The sequence below is a fragment of the Dermacentor albipictus genome, unplaced genomic scaffold (assembly GCF_038994185.2).
Source record: "Dermacentor albipictus isolate Rhodes 1998 colony unplaced genomic scaffold, USDA_Dalb.pri_finalv2 scaffold_12, whole genome shotgun sequence".
NCBI classification, from domain to species: Eukaryota; Metazoa; Arthropoda; class Arachnida; order Ixodida; family Ixodidae; genus Dermacentor; species Dermacentor albipictus.
In genome coordinates, this window is record NW_027225566.1 from 9,090,660 (window position 1) to 9,112,696 (window position 22,037).

General features: G+C 46.7%; 1 protein-coding gene across 1 annotated transcript; it reads right to left on the bottom strand.

The window, feature by feature from the left end:
- Positions 1 to 5,524: 5,524 nt before the first annotated feature.
- On the bottom strand, positions 5,525 to 12,944 carry LOC135897834 (uncharacterized). Its single transcript, XM_070528533.1, has 7 exons — positions 12,376 to 12,944; positions 9,365 to 9,559; positions 8,611 to 8,967; positions 7,056 to 7,277; positions 6,827 to 6,986; positions 6,378 to 6,474; positions 5,525 to 6,006 (listed from the first exon to the last, which is right to left on the bottom strand). The coding sequence occupies exons 1-5, from the start codon at positions 12,407 to 12,409 to the stop codon at positions 6,910 to 6,912; spliced, it is 885 nt and encodes a 294-aa protein (XP_070384634.1). The 5' UTR covers positions 12,410 to 12,944; the 3' UTR covers positions 5,525 to 6,006; positions 6,378 to 6,474; positions 6,827 to 6,909.
- Positions 12,945 to 22,037: the final 9,093 nt, after the last annotated feature.

Consider the following 22,037-nt stretch of genomic DNA (forward strand, 5'->3'; position numbering starts at 1 on the left):
AATTACAGAAGTTCTTTTTCGGGGAGACCTTGTTGGAGATAGGCCACTTATGATGGCCTACAAATGTTTTGGCTTCATTGGCCACCCTGCTCATGAGCTTAAGCAAGTATTGCTGCGTATTGTGTAGTTGTGTGCACTTCTGTGAAACTCAGTTAATTAGAAATTATTGTGTTCATTGAGCCGTGCCGCTGCAAGTGAGAGAAAGGCAGAAAGAATGTAGAGAAAAGCAAGGTGGGTATAACCAGAAGCGAAAATCCTCTGTAAGCAAAGTCGTGTGCCTACCGTAAAAACCCGCGTATAATACAAGTTTTTTTTTTTCCTATTATTAGCGTCCCAAATTTTCGCTTCATACTATATGCGGATCCGAACAAAAATTTCAGTCAGAAATTTGGGCTAGAAGTTTTGGTTTTGTTATTGCTGCGTGACTACAGCATCGTTTCTTTATTAGGTTTGTTCGATTCAGACAAAGGTGCATGGCACCACAAACGAAAAGGTGCAGGGGGTGCCAGTTAAGGTGTGCCGGGCTGCACCAACTCGCCGCAATGTTCAAGGGTGCACTGCACCGCGGCGGCACCTTGCCTTGCACCCCGTTCAATCGAGCACGAGTGTGCAGGATGCACCGCTGCACCTCGGGGAATCGAGGGTCTAAGTGCAGTGCACCGTAAATAGGTGCAGAAGGTACACAGAAACTTGACTGAATCGAATATACCTATTGTTGAGTGCGCACATCGGTAGCGCACGTGCAAACCACGCTTAGCGAAGTGCATCTTTCTTACTCCGCATCGAAGGACCAAAATGCCCAGACCACGAAAACAGTACTCGGCTGCTTTCAAGAGAAAAGTTATTTTAGCTGCACAGGACATCGGCAACAGTGCGGCCGGGAGGCAGTTTGGCGTCAACGAGGCAAGCATTCGCGATGGCGTCGACAGAAGGAAGCCCTTTTCATGTGCAGCTGAACGCGAAGAAGCTTTCGCGGCCCGAAGAGTTCCCGAAGATTTCCGGACATTCCCGGAAATCGAACTCGCCCTGACAGAGTTCGTACGCCAACAGCGAGCGGCACATTTAGCTCTAAGCATGGAGCTTATGTAGGTCAAAGCTAAGCACCTTGTAAGAGAAAAAGGGCTACCGAGCTCCGCCTTCAAAGCGAGCAAGCGCTGGATGTATCGCTGCGAGTGCTGTGCTGGATTTTCCTTACGCCGCCTAACTTTGATTTCGCAAAAGCTGCCCGAATCCTTCGAAGAGCTGCTTGTGGCTTTCCAGCGCCACGTTATTTCGGTGTGCAAGTCCAAGAACTTCCAGCCAGGGCAAATCTGCAATGCCGACTAAACGCCGGTTTATCTGGACATGGCCATCGCCCCTCACCGTTCACAAAAAGGGCACTAAACAAGTTTATGTCTGGTCCACTGGCAACGAGAAAATGCGAGTATATGAAGATAGTTCAAGTGGCCTATAGAGATTTATACAGTACCAATGGCACCCACAACGATAATGGAAGAGAGAATAGAGGAATTTGACATCCCACAAGGAACGCCGGAAGAAGGAAAGAACGCCTTGGGAGCTATACAAAGGGGGAAGGCAGCTGGGAAGGATCAGGTAACAGTAGGTTTGTTGAAGGATGGTGGGCAGATTGTTCTAGAAAAACTGGCCACCCTGTATTCGCAATGCCTCATGACCTCGAGCGTACTGGAATCTTGGAAGAACGCCAGCATAATCTTAAGAAAGGGGACGCCAAAGACTTGAAAAATTATAGACCGATCAGCTTACTGTCAATTGCCTACAGAGTAGTTACCAAGGTAATCACACCGGACATATGTCAACCAAAGGACCAGGCAGAATTTCGTAAAGGCTACTCAACGATAGACCATATTCACACTATCAATCAGGTGACAGAAAAATGTGCGGAATATAACCAACTCATGTATAGCTTTCATTGGTTACGAGGGTCTTGGTGAAGGGTCTTGCAGTAAGTTTCTTTTCATTTACATATCAAAATTCGGTAGTTCGCTCGTTCAGTTTGTGTACTGAGAAGTGCGCACGTGAGCAAACCGGTAGTACGTCACTAATGTACATCCCGTTCCGGCTGCCTGCTATTGGCTAGTCCACGACCTACTGGAACTCCAGACCTGCACAGATATCCGGCTTCTATGGGAGCAGCTTGCGCCCACTTTCGTTCAACCGACGGCCGTAGGTGGCGCTTTTATAACCTGTTCGTCTGCTACGCGGTGGGCGGCTGTGCGGCGTTGTAATTAGTACGGCAGCTGTTGTGTTGTGACGAACTGTTTCTCTAGTTGATGATTTTTGCTAACACAGTGACAGTGATGTCACAAGGCTTTGATCGGTCACTTGGCTTGTCGGAGCGTGTAGTCCGCTGCTCTCTAAAATAGCGTTAAATAGCCGCTCCTATTGCCTTTTTCAAGCAGATTATTATAAATCACATTGTGTATAGAGTTCGCAACGTACCCAACAGTTTCATTGTACACGTTCTAAAATTCGCGTCTGCGCTCCTTAGAAACTTGAAGCCACCGTAATGTTCGACGACAGAACGATTACCACTCATTTTAACTCTTAAAGGTTGTCCGTGAATGCGTCGCGAGTTCAAAAAGTGAATTACGTACACAGCTTCACTGCGTACGTATCTTAAGCACCACCGTTATGCTGCCGCCGTACCACGCAGAAAAGCTAGCTTTACAATTTGAAAAGAGTTCCGTGACACGATTTTTAAGGCTTGCAGTGCAGCACGTTTTAAAGGACTGGGATCGCTTAATTTTTTGCAAGCTTTCTACTGAGCTAGACATCCAACGATATTAAAAACAAGATATGCTCACCTTCGCTTGAAACAGAATCGATCAGCCTATTGCATATATCGGGCGGAGGACTTACTCGTGAATACTTTTACTATACTTTTACCAGATCATCTTCCTTTCACTACGGCACACAGCAGTAAATCCTTATGTCATCTACGACATTAGGCTGCCTGTAATCAACTAAAAAAAGCTAGATTTTCCCTTGAATCTTTTAAAACAATTTTTCCGGTCTCTTAAGGAGGCTAGGAAAGGGAAATTTATGCCGTCGATCTAGCATTGCAGCGGCCACCTATGCTCGTTGTTTACATTTGTTGCACTGCTCATCCTCTTCTGGTTTCACTATTCAAACGCAAAGCATTCGCAAATATGTCTCCTTTTGTATATTTGTGAATTTTTTCATTTACCTCTAATACAAGCGTTTTGTGCCCGCTGAAACGGCCAGACAAGCGCTGAACAGATCGCAAAAGCAGACGACAGCGAACAGGTTATAACTAGCGCCACTCTGCTCATACGTTCTTTCCCTAGCGGCAAAAGGGGCGAACTAAACCAGGCGTGCTGGAGGAGGGAGATCTGTGGAGGTCTGGAGTTCAGTAGGTCGTGGGTAGCACCGCTACTAGATACTTTTCAGTTGTAAAACTCCGCCTGGGAGCGGCGCGAGAAAGTGACCCTCTGCCGTCTCCTCTCGCGAGGTGGCGCTGCCGCCACGGTTGGCCCGTGGCGGCAGCTTGGTGGCGCAAGCCACCGCCTCGTTCCAAAGGGGACGCTCATAACATCCATCCATCCATCCAGCCCGGTTGGTTACGGAAGCTTCCCAAGGCAGCAGCGCGCCGCCGACTCAATGTCAGTTTTTTTTTCTTCTTTTGCTGCTTTTCGTGGCGCTAAATATTCAAAGAATAGCCTTTTTACATTGTGCACCCTGTAAAAAGCAGCTAATAGGTGAATGAAGAGGAGAGTGAAGCCTTTCGTTTGTGGCACGTTATTTTATGCACGCATGAAAAAAAGAATAGGACCGGTACAACTCCGGATTGATGAATCTAAGCATGCTGCATCGATATTCACAAAAGATGCGCTTTCTTGGTTGCTACAGCTACTGCTTTCTAGTTGAAAGTTTGTATCCCTGGAGTAAAAATTGATCCACATAACAATGAAGAAATTCAGTACTTCGCACGTGAACGCGGACATGTATGCATATGCTCTGCACAACCAAGAAGAGGGAGGCAGCACCCCTCTAGATAATCTAAAACCTTCCAAAATATCTCTCCGTAAAGGCCTGCCTCATCCAGGGAAGCTGACACACTTCTGTTAGCTGTCTTCATAAAGCCCAGCATCTTCGGCGTCGGGTGCTTTAAGGAACCTTGCTTGAGACTTCTGTACTCAATTAAGTAACTGTCGCAGCCAACTGCTGGGATTTCAGAGCTTATGTCCGCTATGCATAGATCACATGGTGTGCCCTTTCTGACTTTATGAATGACATATCCACACAGATAATAACCAGCATTGTCCTCTGTTTCCTCGAGCATAAGTGTGCTCATTGCGAGTACGTTCTGGTGAGCTGCTTGGCTCCACGCAACTTATCAACGTCGCCTCAATAGCATTGCGAAGACTATGTTGTGACTTGCAGGCTTCTCCCCTAGTAGCACGCTTTGTTGCCTCAGTGTGGCCACAACGTTAGCTTCTAACATTGCCTTAACGTGGCTAGCGTCCTCTTTTTGCAACGTTAACGCAACATACATAAGACAACGTTGAGACAATATTGCTCCAATGTTACATCAACTTTCAGTCAATGTTAAAGCAACTTCTGGAGACAATATAAATGCAACATTGCTACACCTTTTTATTTGCACACATGCAACGTTGACAATGTCACTGCAATATTGCCGCAATGCTGTCATAACATTTCAGAAACTTTGAGACCGCATTCTAAATCACTGAAATATTTCAGCTATCAATGGTTGCTGGTCAATAAAATAATCTCGTGAAAGGCTAAACAGTCTGCAATGGTATCCTCATACCACAACGGTTACGGCAGTTTAAGGTCGCAAGAATGAGCAACTGACCATTACTCCTTGCTACACAGTGATGCGGTGCTGTGCTATAGAATACAAATACTTACAAGGCTGCACAGCACAACACATTGTTTTTCCATACTTTTCAGACCGCTTACTCTAAACAAGTTCTTTATGTAATATTCATCAGCTCTCTACTAGTGCTCTTGATCATCTAGATGCTACAAGCTGCCGTAACCTGAAGATACCACTGCACGTGGTTATTCTGACAATTAGAATGATTTATATATATGGGTGCACATCACAAGTAGCCATCATTTGTTTCTGATAACGCTATTTTATTTGTCAAGAACTGAATCAACTACACTAGCATCAAGCTTCAGACTGCTGTATAACTGCACTTTAGCTTGGCATACAGCTAGTTTCACAAATATAACTTAGAAAAAGGAAGCAGACATATAATACACTTAATATTACATGAACACATTAGCACAGCTTGAAAAATGTGCCATGTGAGCTTACATTTCACTAATATGATTTATATTATTTAATTACTTTATAAATATGATTATATTATTTAATTACTTTACAAAGAAACTTGCAACAATCTACAAAACAGCACACATGCAGCCTATTTTGGCTACTCAGGAACAAAAACCATAGCTAATGTTTTGAACAGTTACTAGGCGCATTATCATAGCATGAAAACACACACACCTCTGAACTTGCATGTTACAAATATCAAACACTTCAGTAAACTATTTACACAACAAGAATAGCATGTGTTGCATGTGTTGCGGACCCCATCCGTCCTCGTTCATCACTGCGAACTGTTGTAGCTGACCACCAAAACTGAAGCTGACAGCTTATCAGAGTTGTTGGTGTAGACCATGCGTGCTCTAGGTTGTAAAGGGAGTATATTTTATGTTTTCCTTTTCAATAAACCTTCAGTTGCTAGTCAGCACCTGTACAGTCTTCTGTCTTGTCCCTGTTGCTGCACTGTTTTCTTCCAAGTCTCCTTCATCCCTTGTTTGGCCATGTGCCGTTGCACTGGAAAACTACAAATTTAAAGTACTGTCAACATTTGCCTCAAAAATTCAGCACATCTAGAAACTTCTTGTCCCCTTGTCCCCTGGTGGCCTCCAGCTGCTCATGATGATGGTCTGATTCATGACATCAAAGGCGAAGCTGCATCCCTGCAAAAAAAATAAATAAATATGTAAAGAACCAAAAATTTTCTATCATAAGCATCTTGGTGGACACACTTCCAATAGCAAAACCTCTAACAACAAAAAGTGCAACATTAAGTGCAGGTTGCTGACACTGCTCAAAAATATGGATCAAGGATGAGGAAAAGTAAAATAACATATATACTTGCACTAAGATATCTTCCAAATTAACAAAACACTTCCTATTTTGTCTGCCCCCAACTTAAAACCAGAGGTTATTTAAACTCCAGTAATGCATGCAATAAAATGCACATATTTATTAGGAAATATTTAGTGTTGGCGCCTCTAAATTGCTGATCTATAACTGCCAATCATTAAAGTACTGAACTGTCTCTTACCGTTTCTTCTGTCTTGATGGTGCATAACGGAGCCATTCGGCAATCGAAAGATGTATTTGTGACTCCGTGGCCTGTGCGAAATTGCTTTTCAGCGTTTCTGAAAAACAAATGAAAAAAAAAAGAGAATGAATCATCAAAGACAAGGCTACATTGGTTGGCTTGGAGAAGAGGGTTAAAGTAAGATAAGAGAAAGCCTCATGGCTTGTGCTGAACAACGGCCTCATCACCCTTCGCTATAATAGGCAAAGCAGAAAACCAGCAGGGTGATGGCATGCCAGGAAAAGCCCATGCTATCAGTATAAAAAAATATACTGCTTATGTTCCTTACACAGGAAATGCATTCAGTGCTTCAAGCCTATGCATTGTTAACTGACAGCTAAAAATCATGGCATGCTGAAATGCGAATGTGCGTATGCATGCTACACATGAGAGATATATAAATATAGCACCTGTGAGGACTTGGAGCAGGTATAGCCCAATAAATGGCCTTTTTCCTTTTCTCCCAGTCAGAGAAAAGTCCTGGGCCAACGTGTCACACATGCATCTCCGCATAATTTTGCGTACAGAATCTTGCACTGATGTGCCACCGATTCGCGATAAATGGGCCATCTAGAAAAAAAAAAGACATCCACATAAAATTTCATGCATGTGTACTTGCAGAGCAAAAATTTAACTTACGAGGTCTGTCCTGTTTTTTTTCATCATGAAGCTGCCACTCCAATTCTTCCAGCCTCTGATGAGTTGCCAGGGGAAGCAGTTCAAGAATGGCACTGCTGACAGGTTGTGCACACGGTTGTTTATTTTCTGTGATGGCTTGCTCTATCCTTTGGATGGATTTTTCCAGGCCATCTACCTGAGCTCTTATTCCCTTCACCTCCTTGAGCAACTTTCCAAGCATGGCTAAAACAAAGAAGAGAAAAGTAACTTGACCAAGCTAAAACATTTCACTGTAATGGTTTTAATCTTATGTAAGCAGTAACCTAAGTATGTCTTCATTCTTTCTACAAGCAAAGCAATCCACCTAAGAAATAGTAGTAACAGTTAAATAAAGGATTCCTGCCATTTCTTTCTTTAACCAATAATCTGCAAAGGGCCTAACTTAAGTTGCATGAATAACACTTTGCATTTCCAATACAAGAACACCATGCAGAAACATGCACACGTAACTTCACAGGATCCTTAACACAGCCAGAGTACTCGTGCTGCAATGAAAGGTATAAGAAATGCAGATATAAAACAAATTATTCAACAGTCAGACTTAAAAATGGTGAATTAAACATATGCAAATATTCTACTGTTAACATAAGTGCGTTTTCCCAAAAAGTATTGACTAAATTTAGGGGATCTACAATAACAGTGAACATATTTGCTTGTAAACGCACTGAAATAAATTAAAGACCTATTGCACTTTGAAGACTTACTATTTACATTCCACTCCCACTTTTGCTATAGCTCCACATGGAGCTGTAGAATATTTAAGTAAATGAATAAAATTAAATAAGATTAACTTATGGCAATGACCAATATGTGATCATGTGGCTGCTACAACTGAACAGACCAACTTTTCCATGCTAAATTGTAACACCATGGTTGGATGCAACCTAAGTGCAGTGAAGCTCCGCCCACATTTGGGACCCCCACACCGAATTCCACTGCAAAAAAATGTAGTCAACTGTTAAAGCTTTTGTGACCTAAACAAGAAGCTAATCACCAGACGAAATGATAAGACCAAGAATTTTGATGCTCATGCTTGCTTGATAAATTAAAACACTAAAAGCTGCTCTCATTTACTGTACTGATTGGCCAGCAGAGTAATATAGAGAATGTGAACCATGGCCCAGTGTTACCAACTTCTTTTTAAAATTGTATCCTACTACGGTAAAGCTCACAAATGCGGCAGGCACCTGCATATGACACCAACAGATGCATCACCAAAATTAAACACATTCAGTAAGGCAATGTTAGAGCAACACTGTCTATAAAGTGCCTAATGTAGAAACATTCGCATGATCATGCAACCTGCACCTTCCCTGTATGGCGGCCAGAAATAAAGGTTTGCTGTCGTCTATCTATACGCTCCACTTATGAAATAATCAACTATAGCCCTTCTATAACCTTTACAGAATTAAAAAGCACCTGACCAGACTGTACATAAAGTTGGACAAATTCTTGCGACCTGCAACTCATGTCGCAAGCATAATAAATGATTCCAAAGGCTGACAGCAGCCCCTACCATTTTGGTCAAGCTTCCTTTTTTCAGCAAAAGAATCGCCATCATCTAAAGCCACTTCCCGGCTAGGTGGGGCCTTTTGTATCTGGGGATCCTGTGAAGCAAGTGACTGGGGCTTGAACCGTGACAATTTCACAATTTTTGGCGGTGGTGGTCGTGAAACAAACTTCGCAGTTTGTTGCGAAGAATTAAAGCACTGTCCTCGTAGAGGAACAGGAAAGTCGATGCTCTCTTCATCTGAAGACTCCAGGCGCGCTGGTGGCCGCCTCTTCCGCCTTTGCTGAATTGTTTCAACATCTGAGGCCAAATCTGATGTGAATTCTGCTTGCTGCTCTTTTTGTCTAGCACTTTCATAGCTGCCTAAAAAGAATGAATGTAATATTTATTGCCCAAAAAGAAATGAAATGCAAAGCACTAGTTTTAAAAAGACAAACAAAAAAATTTATAGAACTGTTGAACACTGAGTGGTGAAAGAAATAACAGCATAATATAAAAATGACATGTCCAAATTAATATGTTTAGTATATTCATCTACTCAAAATTTGCCACCTTCACTAGTTTCAATACAAAAGCAACCAGTTCTGGTACTAAGAGTAAACAAATTGTAGATACCTTAATTATAAGGTTCAACGAAGATAACTTTCAAGCTCAAAGTTTAGCTAACAATACTGCCAAAAATTTACCGATCTTACTGATAGTACACGAACTTAAGCTACCAACTTGAACATGTTTTTAGAAACTTGGGCAAGAAGCTTACCACATGTCCACAACACTCGACATCTGTAGCTAGTCCAGTCGCTTGATGGTGGTTGTTGCTCTTTGATGGCAGTAGTTATCTTTGCGGTGCTCTTAAATGGTGGCCACCTAACTGTGTTTTCTGAAATCCACGAAGTGGGCACGACGGAAACTTCATCTTCATCTTCAAAAAGAACGATGCTGTATGTCTTCCCCCCTGAAATTATAAAACAAAGAAAACTGAATTAATGCGATGGAATCCTAGCCACGGTGGGTGCAGTTTGATGAAGGTGAAATGTGAAAAACATGTATGTGGCGAGTGATGTCAGTGCAGATTAAAGAACCACTGGTGGTTAAAATTTATCAGCAGCCCTCCACTATATGCCTCTCGCCCGCCTTTAAACTCACGTCATTGTGAATCAATTCATGTGCCTTATCTACCCTGATAGGCAAGTTTTATATTTTACGAAATCAACCAGTCATCCCCGAAAATATTGCCTTTCCTATTATTCAGCAATGCAACTGCTACACTTGTACTGCAGGTAATGATATGGTGGAATGAGAGGTTTCACATTTCGAAGCTGCACATGGATTTTTTAGAACACAAAAGCGGAAGGCTGCCAATTAATTTTTGACCACTCAGTGTTCTTTATAACATGCACTGACATCACACACATTTTCACTCCATCAAAATGTAGCCACTGTGGCAAGGATTCAATCTCATGACCTTGAGAAGAGCAGGTCCAATGAAATGAACAGTTTAAATTAGCAAGTATACCAGCACAGGCTATACTTGTCTCATTTAGTCCATTCATTTCAGTGGACCAAACCATGGCATGTGTGCAATAGAGGAAATACTGCATAATTATCTCCTCCGCTTGGCAAGCACATGCATTTATTTCTAATTTCATCAACAGGCCACACAGAAAGATCTTGTGAAAGGTCTTTAGCAGCAAAAACCAGGAGCTCTGAAGACGGCAATGGTTGCGAATACAAGTCAGCCAAAGTTGTGAAATAGTGCCCACAGATGCTGGCCCCCGACACCGATTGCAACATATTAGTTACTAATACAATGTGACCTTCTTTAAGCTGGACACAATTATCCAGCCTGCCAAGCTTTAGCACAGTTCCTTCAAACTCTAGCAAAGAGTACTGTCTGCCTTGAAACCCTGGTGGCACAGGTCCATTAGAGTGCTCTCCTGACAGTCTTGGGTATGAATTGAGAGAACCTGTGGAAACATTACTAAGAAAGCGTTTCTCACTGAGGCGCTTGATAACCTGCTGAAGAGCTCGAGCCTTCGTCCTTACTAGGGTCTTAAGTTTATAAAGGAAGTTTTCAAAAACGAAGGCTGAAAAGTCATCAAGAGGGCCAAATCTTCTGGCATCGTCAGCTAGATGCAACAATGAGTGCACGTTATAGACATAGATCCCCTTTCCATATAGGGAGCCAGCCTCAGCTACAAACTCTTGAAGAAGGTGCTCCGCCAAGTCCACGTTGTGCACTGCGTAATCTGGGCATGCAAGGATAGCAATAGCAGCACTAAGCTTCATAAAATGGTCGTAAAACTTTCTTTCCAAATTTCCTTGGAGGACAAGTGGTCCATAGTACAGTAGAAAGTTCCTAAACTCAACCGCTTTCCACTGCTCCAAAAATTGCAGTGATCGTGGCCTGCGCTTCATGTCACTTGGAACATACAAGTTAAAACTAGCAAGCATCGTGGATACATGAAGCTTTGACTGTGATGACATTTTTGAAGCTGATGGCTTTTTAGAAGCCCAATAACAAATGAGTAGTTTCTTCATTACTCCCAAACAAACCAGGTGCATATAGTCTAGTGGGAACTGTGTGACCATCCCAACACCAAAACACTGCAGCGGAGACTCGCTATGGTGGTGATGTTCTTGGGCAAAGCTCCTGAAATCTTCATCAGTGCGCAAGGGACTGTCATGGGAATCAAAAATGATTTTCCTGTCAAGTGCAGAGTATGCACCCTTTTGAGTGCACCTTTCACATCCAAAATAGGCTGTATGGCCCTTAATGCATTTGATGTAAGCCCTTGCTGGGGCATCACACACAAATGCATGGATTTTCACAGCATAGACCTTGCCATTGTACATAAGGCCCTCCTCAAGCAGCTTCCTTATTTCGGAGACAAAATCACTTAAGTACAAGGTCACATCTCCAGGCTTGCTGTCACCCTCATAGAGAGCAGCAACAAATGGAGAGGAGTGTGCACTTTCCTTTACAAGCACGAGAATCGGCCAGAATTGCTTTCTCGAGCTGCGGGAGAGCGGAAGGCCGTCTACGTTCACAATGAGTGACAATGTCCGACAATCTGCAGGAACATGTGCAACATGTTCTTCCAAAGAACGAGAAATTCCAAAATAGTGGTAACGACCACCGGTCATCACTGCCAGATCAGTATGCCTCTGCGTCTTTAGCAATGTTCTAGCATCCGAGGGTAACTCTGGATGGTATGGCTTGAGCACTTTAAGCAGGGAATTCAGGTGTGAAGCAGGCAATTTACTATTAATAGCCCATACACGCAAGTCGTACTCTAGACACTGCGTAGCGGCACCAGACTCAGGTGTCATCCTATCTTCACACTCCACCAACTCGTCATCGTCAGAAATCCGCGACAAGTCTGACGTTGCACTTCCTATGTCAGAGATGCCGCTAGAGGTGCCAAAATCTGACAAGTTGGAACTGCGGCTTTCATCTGCGTCCTCGCCTGGCACTGATAAAGAGGATAAAACGACATTATGCGACAAAAAGGCGTATTGATCCTGCTCTGCTCCTGATGCGCACAATCTGCTGTCACGACCATTATCAACAACGGCCAAACAATTTTCTAGTTCGCCGTGAACAGCCTCTGCTATTCTTCGGCGTCGTTGCCGAATGGACACTTCACTTAGTGAACGCTTCACTCTCTTCATGATGCAACGAATGTAGCACTTAAAACCATCACGAAGGGCATGGCTTTGTGCCAACCAACACGTGTTACAGCACAACAATGAGTAGAAATCACTTACCACTGAGGTCATCCTCGGAGCAAGCCTGCGCCATTTCAGTTGAATTGCAGAGAAGCTACAAGAAAAAAAGCACAGGCACGGCGACTGCAAAAAAAACTATGCTAGAACAACAAAAAACGCGGACTTTGACACGACTGCCGCTGAGTGGCACGTTTTTAGATGAGCGCGCGTCGCAGGGCTGGCTGTCGCATGGAAGAAGGCATGGAAGAAGGAAATGGGCTCTCGGCTGTACCGCGATTTGGATTTGTGATGATCTCCATGGCCATTAGACTGCGGAGCGTCAGTGAAACCAGAACTCAATTTTTTCGGCAGTTTTTATTTAGACCGCCTGCTTAATAAAAAAACAGATATTTCAGCTGTTTAGAAATATTTTCGATACAGGTATATATTTTTACATCAGTGTGACATAGTTAAGTACACTTGCACTGCTCGCCAGCTGTATGCACACCACATGCAAGCTTGCGCTCGAAGCAAAAAATAAAAAAAATTAATGTAGTAATGGTGAGGAGAAGTGATCTAGCTGGTACCGGCTTTTCTATTTGGGCTTCAGAAATAGCCCGAGAGGGCAGACAATTATAGCCTATAGCATGAATGTTATAGCAATGTCATCGTAGGTGGTTCAACATTTATTCATCATTTGACAATATTGCTGCAATGTGAAAAAGACCACTTTAGAGCAACGTTATCAGCATGTTGCTTGGTAACATTGCAGCAACATTATCTAATGTTGAAGAATGTTAGCGCAACATAATACAACATTGGCAATGTTGTTGCAACGTTGCAGTAACATACTGTGCTACTAGGGTCTGGTCTGTTTGAATGTGTCGTTGACGCCGACGAGCACAGAGCCTGGCACACCTTCTACACTCCCACGTAGCGCCAAGTGTATACAAGCTTTTAACAGGTGTATACAGGCTTAGAAGGCGGAATATCTGCGTGAAGTTGTTTATAGTTGGATGGGACTCACCTCCACCGAAGGAATGCACTACTCCAAAGTGTCGCTGAAAAAACATGAGTGGGTGAATTTCCCAGCAAACAGTGTAATGTGAATGCAGTCACAACAAATGTGAACAGCTAGTGTACCTCCAATGGATCTTGATTTAACTTGGCTGTCAAAACATAGAGCGCACCTTGACGCAGCAGATTATCGACAATGTTTAAACTCGACATCAGAGTTACTCGCAGCGGCTCTGTCGTTTCTTATGATGCAAAAAGCTTCAGGTTCTTTTGAACTGCGTTCTGTTTTGTCAAGTTTAGCAGTTCCAAAAAATCTTTGATGACCTGAAATGATTAGTTTAACAAGCTTATAGCCCTCAGGATATGCGCACGAAGTTGAAAGGCGGTGGTCTGGTACACTATTTTGTCGTAGAATGCTTGCAAGGTTTTATTACCACAAACAAAAAAACAGGAGTAAAAACAAAGTGATAGTTAAGAAGGGCGCTGCACCCTCCCTAGCTATCACTTTATTTCTCGTGGTTTTCCTGGTTTCATTGCCGTTTCATTGTAGGCATGTTTGCTCACAAGGCGAGCATGATTTTCCTGACACACAAATAAGAAATACGAGCAAAACGTGCCACGCTGCTGCACGCATCAGCGTCTCTGTCCGCCCGCACAAACGCTGCTCGCACCGCCCGCCTTCGGGCCGACAGTGTCGCGCGCGCCGCCCCGCGGGCGCGACAGAAAGGGGTCAGGTGCCGCGGCGGAGTTTGACAACTGAAAACAATCGTGGGTAGGGTAGGCACCCTAGTCGTGGGCTAGTCGCTCATCGCACTTCCGGGCGACGAGCGAGGAATTCTTGATTTGTAGAACCGAGCGATCGCGCGACAAGACCGGGCGATCTGTTCGCGCGATGGCCCGATCCGTCGCTCCTCGCTGTCGCGCACAGATCGCGCTCATGGGGTTTAGCCTGCTCTGCGCAAACGGGTGGCCGGACCGTGCAGACCGATCAGGCCGCTTACGTACGTCTACGCTAATGTTCCTTCATCAGCTTGAGTTTATGCCTCCAGCCATCCGTCGAAACACCCAGCTCGCCTGTGGTTACCGGAATACCAGAAACGTTCGGCGCTGCGACAGGATGCTCGCAGCGCACGCTGCTTCGGTAGCTCTCGCTGCGTGCGTGTAAATGTACGAAAATCCCTCACGTGACCTCATCCTAGGTGCTCAAGGACAGGGTCATTTAGGGACTTTTCAGAAGGCGCAATGATGGCGCCAAGTGATGCCGTGGCGCCATGTGGCGCGTTAAATCTCCGGCTCACGCCGACCGCTGTTGGTTCCTTATTCTATGCGCTGGTCGTATGATGTCTCCGCAGTAGGTTCAGTATTTGTTGGCGAAGAGTCGTGCAGTAGTAGTGGTGTGGCTTGGCTTTTGGTCTTGCTGAACTCTGGTGGTGTGAGACTCGTATTTCTGAAGAATTCAGTGGTGTAGACGATCAACATATTCAAGTGGCGTAGCGCCTCGGCAATGCAATTAGCGAATCGGCGCTGTGCAGCAGTGTCGCCGTGTTCGCCCTTTTAGGCAGCGTCATCACATCGCACATGTACCTTTACTTGACGGGCGTTGTAGGCGGAGGTATTGTACGTGTTCTTCGCCACGACTTACGTTACGTAAGTAATATAATGCTTAAGGTGGTGTTTGCTCACAGCTGTTCACGCGACCTTTAAATGAGGCAGCGCATGTTTTCAATCGTGTTCAGCGCCAGTACGCCATCCGTGACTTCATGTGATTTACTTTTATTGTGGGCTTTACGACAATTATTGCGTAGGGACATCACATGGTCTGCCAGAATTCCACGAACTAAAATGTAGAGTATACATGTTTAATATTATTCGTACTAAGGGCGCGATAAACACGGCGAGGTGGAGCTTACTACTGTGCCCTGTTATGTTCAGCTGCATCTCTGCCCGTTTTTCGCGCTCTTGTTTGAGCAATGAGACGCAGGGTTCTGTTTAAAGTTGGGACGAATGAATGTGTAACTTCACTGCGACACATTTGTGTAATGCGATGAAGCAAACAGTGTATTGCGGTGACGGGATGTATGGCAGCCCTAGTTCCGGCTTTTATGCCCCGTTACCCTGAAGATACTGCCCCGCCCGCTGTACAATAATTTCAGGCGCTCTTGAACACACTATTTGCCGGTATTTTTATTTTCAAATGCTGAATGGTCCCACCGCAATACATATATGTAGTGAGGTGAAGCTTATTAATGTTGCCAAATGCTTTGACAGTGTCAGACGCTAATGTACGCCCATGTCATTCTAACAGATTTAGAATGACATGGCCAACACAACAGCCCAGACCTTCACTTTAACAATTTTATTAGGACTGTCAAACTAATCTTACAGCACAAAAAAAAACAATGTAAACACCTCAATAGTTGATTAGCAAGTAATACCGGAAAGGACAAGTCTAGTGGTCAAGGGTGTGGTGAATTGCTTTACACACTCAACCGACACACCTTAAGTGCTTAAAAATTTCTAATATATTGATGCAGGTTGATCAGACTTAACTGTGATAATGGTTGCCTTACAATGAAAATGATCGTATTGGATAAGAGGATGCAAGCGACTCATGTGCTGCTTGGTTATGCACACCACATTGGTCCCAGAAATACCCAAACAGGGTTCTTGTATACGCATGCTGGGGAGGGGGGCTGTTGTACCCGCCCTAACAAACTTTCAGCTTGCTCTATACTTGTGCATCACTTGCGCGTGGGATTCCCCGTACACGTTCGTGTTGCGGAGAAAGCCTAACGCTGGTGGGGGGGGGGGGAGGGGGTGTTGTACCCGCCCTAACAAAGTTTCAGGTAGCGCTATACTTGTGCATAACTTGCGCTTCAGATTGACCGTAGACGTTCGCGATGCGGAGACAACGCCCCCCCCCCCCCCCCCCGCCCAGCGGTAGTCTCTCTCCGCAGCACAAATGTGTACACTGAATCCGACGCGCAAACGATGCATAAGTATAGCGCTATCTGAAAGTTGGTTAGGGTGGGTACAACACCCCTCCCAGCGTTAGGCACTTGCGCGTGGGATTCACCGTACACGTTCGTGTTGCGGAGAAAGCCTAACGCTGAGGGAGGGGGTGTTGTACCCACCCTAACAAAGTTTCATCTTGAGCTATACTAGTGCATCACTTGCGCATTGGATGCAGCGTACACGTTCGTGTTGCGGAGAAAGCCTAACGCGGGGGGGTGTTGTACCCACCCTAACAAAGTTTCATCTTGAGCTATACTAGTGCATCACTTGCGCGTTGGATTCACCGTACACGTTCGCGTTGAGGAGAAAGCCTAACGCTGGGGGCAGGGAGTGTTGTACATTCCCTAACAAATTTTCAGCTTCCGCTATACTTGTGCATCACATGCACGTAGGATTCACTGTACACGTTCGTGTTGCGGAGCAAGCCCAACCCTGGAGGGGGAGTTGTTCCCGCCCTAACAACGTTCCAGCTTGCGCTATACACGTGCATTACTTGCGCGTGGGATTCACCGTACACGTTCGTGTTGCGGAGAAATCCTAACCCTGGAGGGGGAGTTGTTTCCGCCCTAACAACGTTCCAGCTTGCGCTATACTTGTGCATCACCTGCACGTGCGATTCGCCGTACACGTTCGTGTTGCGCAGAAAGCCTAACGCTGGTGGAGGGGGTGCTGTACCCGCCTAACAAAGTTTCAGCTAGCGCTATACTTATGCATCACTTGCATCATTCAATTACATATTTGTGTTGCGGAGAAATCCTAACGCTGGGGGGGGGGGGGGGTAGTTGTTTCCGTCCTAACAAAGTGTCAGCTCGCGCTATACTTATGCATCACTTGCGCGTGAAATTCACCATGCACGTTCGTGTTGCGGAGAAAGCCTAACTCTGGGGGGAGGGAGTGTTGTACACTCCCTAACAAAGTTTCAGCTTGCGCTATACTTGTGAATCACATGCGCGAGGTATTCACCGTACACGTTCGTGTTGCGGAGAAAGCCTAACCCTGGAGGGGGAGTTGTTCCCGCCCTAACAACGTTTCAGCTTGCGCTATACTTGTGAATCACATGCGCGAGGTATTCACCGTACACGTTCGTGTTGCGGAGAAAGCCTAACCCTGGAGGGGGAGTTGTTCCCGCCCTAACAACGTTTCAGCTTGCGCTATACTTGTGCATCAGTTGCGCGTGGGAGTCACCATACACGGTCGTGTTGTGGAGAAAGACCAACGCTAGGGGGGAGGAAGTTTTCGGCCCAACAATGTTTCAGCTTGCGCTATATGCTTATGCATTACTTGCGCGTTGGAGTCACCATACACGTTCGTGTTGCGGAGAAAGCCTAACGCTGGGGGGTGTGAGTTTTCGCCCCAACAGTTTCAGCTTGCGCTATTGGCCTCGAGCTCCACCACTGGAAAAGCTGGCGCCACTGTCGGCGTGACGTGCTAGGAGGGATCACGTGGACATAGCGGCCGCGTCGGCTGCTTCGGGAGCGCCGAAGCGAGCTGAAAACGAGTTTGAATTCCCTCGTACGCTGCGGTCCTCATTTAGTGGCTTCGAGTGTCTCCTTTACAACGCTTGAAAGCACTACAATAGGTAGTGGCTGCCTTTGAAGGCGCGACATGGTAGGCTACTGCTCGGTGCCGCAGGGCCGGACGCACGTAACGGAGGCCGGTGTCAGCCTTATTCACACGTAGCCGCAGGACAAGATGCTGCGTGGAGCTTGGCTCGCGAAACATAAAACCGGCAAACAGTCATCGGCTACTACTCGGGTATGCAGCAAGCACAGACGAGAGGAAGATTTCTGCTACGGCGCCCGGTCTGCGATGTTTTGAAAACGCGCACTGAGACGCTCGGCCGAGTCTGCTGCACGACTAATATTATGACGGTTTGGTCTATCAACTTGTCGATGCTATAGATACTGACAAGTTCAGTGGAGTGGAAAGGCAGCGGTAAGAAGCACACTTAAAAAAAGCATGGCATATGGTCATGTTTGTGTTATGAATTAATGCACTGGATTACAAAAAAGGAGCAGCGGGAAATTGCACGCTGAGAACAGCGATAAACATACCGTGCGACGCAACTCGACAAATAGTATTGAAAGGTCAAAGAATTTAGAAGAAAAAGAAAAGATTGAATCGTCGCGATGGCACATCACAGTCCCCGTAGGCGTCGAAGTCTCTACAATGAAATTATTTTTGAACAGCTCTGATAGCTCGCACGCAACAATGGTTGCTTGTATACTGTCAAATACTCGTATTCTGCGGCCTAAAGCTCATGGCACGGTGCGAGAACGCGCGCGCGGGGAAAGCGAAACAGTGCGCGGACAAGCATGCAGACGCGCAGCAGGTCGCTGCGAATCTGCGCGATCGCTCCATTGAGGCTTCTTTCTATTACGCTCCATTTAGTTATACAAACACTATAAGAACATATATCGCATAGTTTGCTCTCAGCGTTTACCTACCTTTCACGCAAGACGCCAGTTCGGGAGACTCCATCGCGGAGACCGCGCGCAGTGGCGTTCACTGTACGTATTCAGTACAGAGATAGCGTCTGTAAACGATTGTGTGCTTTCAGTTTGCCCAAGATTATTATTTAGACAGTAAACAACCTCTCGTTTCGAAAGTACTTACAGAAATGTCCGGGAGAGCTCGCGCGTGGTGTTTTCAGTGAGCGCTGACAGCAAAACCTATGAGGAGCGCGCCGCGTGATCCCTCATACTACGCCAGTGAGGCGCTTCCGATAGATGGCGACTCCGTAACTGCTCATCACTTGCGCGTGGGAGTCGTCATACACGTTCGTGCTGCGGAGAAAGCCCAACGCTGGGGAGGGGAGTTTTCGCCCTAACAAAGTTTCAGCTCTGGTTATACTTGTGCATCACTAGCGCGCGGGATTCACCATACACATTCGTGTGGCGGAGAAAGCCTAGCGCTGTGGAGGGGGGGAGTTTTCGCCCTAACAAAGTTTCAGCTTGCGCTATACTTCTGCATCACTTGCGCGCGGGATTCACCATACAGGTTCGTGTGGCGGAGAAAGCCTAGTGCTGGCGAGGGGGGGGAGTTTTCACCCTAACAAAGTTTCAGCTTGCGCTATACTTGTGCATCACTTGCGCGCGGGATTCACCATACACATTCATGTGGCGGAGAAAGCCCAGCGCTGGGGAGGGGGGGGGGAGTTTTCGCCCTAACAAAGTCTAAGCTCTCGCTACACTTATGCATCACTTGCGCGCGGGATTCACCATACACGTTCGTGTGGCGGAGAAAGCCTAGTGCTGGCGAGGGGGGGGAGTTTTCGCCCTAACAAAGTTTCAGCTTGCGCTATACTTGTGCATCACTTGCGCGCGGGATTCACCATACACGTTCGTGTGGCGGAGAAAGCCTAGCGCTGGGGAGGGGGGGGAGTTTTCGCCCTAACAAAGTTTCAGCTCTCGCTACACTTATGCATCACTTGCGCGCGGGATTCACCATACAGGTTCGTGTGGCGGAGAAAGCCCAGCGCTGGGGAGGGGGGGGGGGGAGTTTTCGCCCTAACAAAGTCTCAGCTCTCGCTACACTTATGCATCACTTGCGCGCGGGATTCACCATACACGTTCGTGTGGCGGAGAAAGCCTAGTGCTGGCGAGGGGGGGGAGTTTTCGCCCTAACAAAGTTTCAGCTTGCGCTATACTTGTGCATTACTTGCGCGCGGGATTCACCATACAGGTTCGTGTGGCGGAGAAAGCCTAGTGCTGGCGAGGGGGGGAGTTTTCACCCTAACAAAGTTTCAGCTTGCGCTATACTTGTGCATCACTTGCGCGCGGGATTCACCATACACGTTCGTGTGGCGGAGAAAGCCTAGCGCTGGGGAGGGGGGGGGAGTTTTCGCCCTAACAAAGTTTCAGCTCTCGCTACACTTATGCATCACTTGCGCGCGGGATTCACCATACACGTTCGTGTGGCGGAGAAAGCATAGTGCTGGCGAGGGGGGGGGAGTTTTCGCCCTAACAAAGTTTCAGCTTGCGCTATACTTGTGCATCACTTGCGCGCGGGATTCACCATACACATTCGTGTGGCGGAGAAAGCCTAGCGCTGGGGAGGGGGGGGAGTTTTCGCCCTAACAAAGTTTCAGCTTGCGCTATACTTGTGCATCACTTGCGCGCGGGATTCACCATACACATTCCTGTGGCGGAGAAAGCCTAGCGCAGGGGAGCGGGGGAGTTTTCGCCCTAACAAAGTTTCAGCTCTCGCTACACTTATGCATCACTTGCGCGCGGGATTCACCATACACGTTCGTGTGGCGGAGAAAGCCTAGTGCTGGCGAGGGGGGGGAGTTTTCACCCTAACAAAGTTTCAGCTTGCGCTATACTTGTGCATCACTTGCGCGCGGGATTCACCATACACATTCGTGTGGCAGAGAAAGCCTAGCGCTGGGGAGGGGGGGAGTTTTAGCCTTAACAAAGTTTCAGCTCTCGCTACACTTATGCATTACTTGCGCGCGGGATTCACCATACACGTTCGTGTGGCGGAGAAAGCCTAGCGCAGGGGAGGGCGGGAGTTTTCGCCCTAACAAAGTTTCAGCTCTCGCTATACTTGTGCATCACTTGCGCGCGGGATTCACCATACACATTCGTGTGGCGGAGAAAGCCTAGCGCTGGCGAGGGGGGGAGTTTTCGCCCTAACAAAGTCTCAGCTCTCGCTACACTTATGCATCACTTGCGCGCGGGATTCACCATACACGTTCGTGTGGCGGAGAAAGCCTAGTGCTGGCGAGGGGGGGGAGTTTTCGCCCTAACAAAGTTTCAGCTCTCGCTATACTTGTGCATCACTTGCGCGCGGGATTCACCATACACGTTCGTGTGGCGGTGAAAGCCTAGTGCTGGCGAGGGGGGGGGAGTTTTCGCCCTAACAAAGTCTCAGCTCTCGCTACACTTATGCATTACTTGCGCGCGGGATTCACCATACACATTCGTGTGGCGGAGAAAGCCTAGCGCAGGGGAGGGGGGGAGTTTTCGCCCTAACAAAGTTTCAGCTCTCGCTATACTTGTGCATCACTTGCGCGCGGGATTCACCATACACATTCGTGTGGCGGAGAAAGCCTAGCGCTGGGGAGGGGGGGCGTTTTCGCCCTAACAAAGTTTCAGCTCTCGCTACACTTATGCATCACTTGCGCGCGGGATTCACCATACACGTTCGTGTGGCGGAGAAAGCCTAGTGCTGGCGAGGGGGGGGAGTTTTCGCCCTAACAAAGTTTCAGCTTGCGCTATACTTGTGCATCACTTGCGCGCGGGATTCACCATACACATTCGTGTGGCGGAGAAAGCCTAGCGCAGGGGAGGGCGGGAGTTTTCGCCCTAACAAAGTTTCCGCTCTCGCTATACTTGTGCATCACTTGCGCGCGGGATTCACCATACACGTTCTATTGGCGGAGAAAGCCCAGCGCTGGCGAGGGGGGGGGGGAGTTTTCGCCCTAACAAAGTTTCAGCTTGCGCTATACTTGTGCATCACTTGCGCGCGGGATTCACCATACACGTTCGTGTGGCGGAGAAAGCCTAGTGCTGGCGAGGGGGGGGGGGAGTTTTCGCCTTAACAAAGTCAGCTTGGCAGCGGTAGCGGCAGCGAAGTTCACGGGACTCAAACGCTGCACACCTTTTCACGCAGGGCTACTGGAATCTTTCGTGTCCGGCTTGCTGTGGTGGTTCCGATGCCCTGATATAGGTCAAGCAATCTTC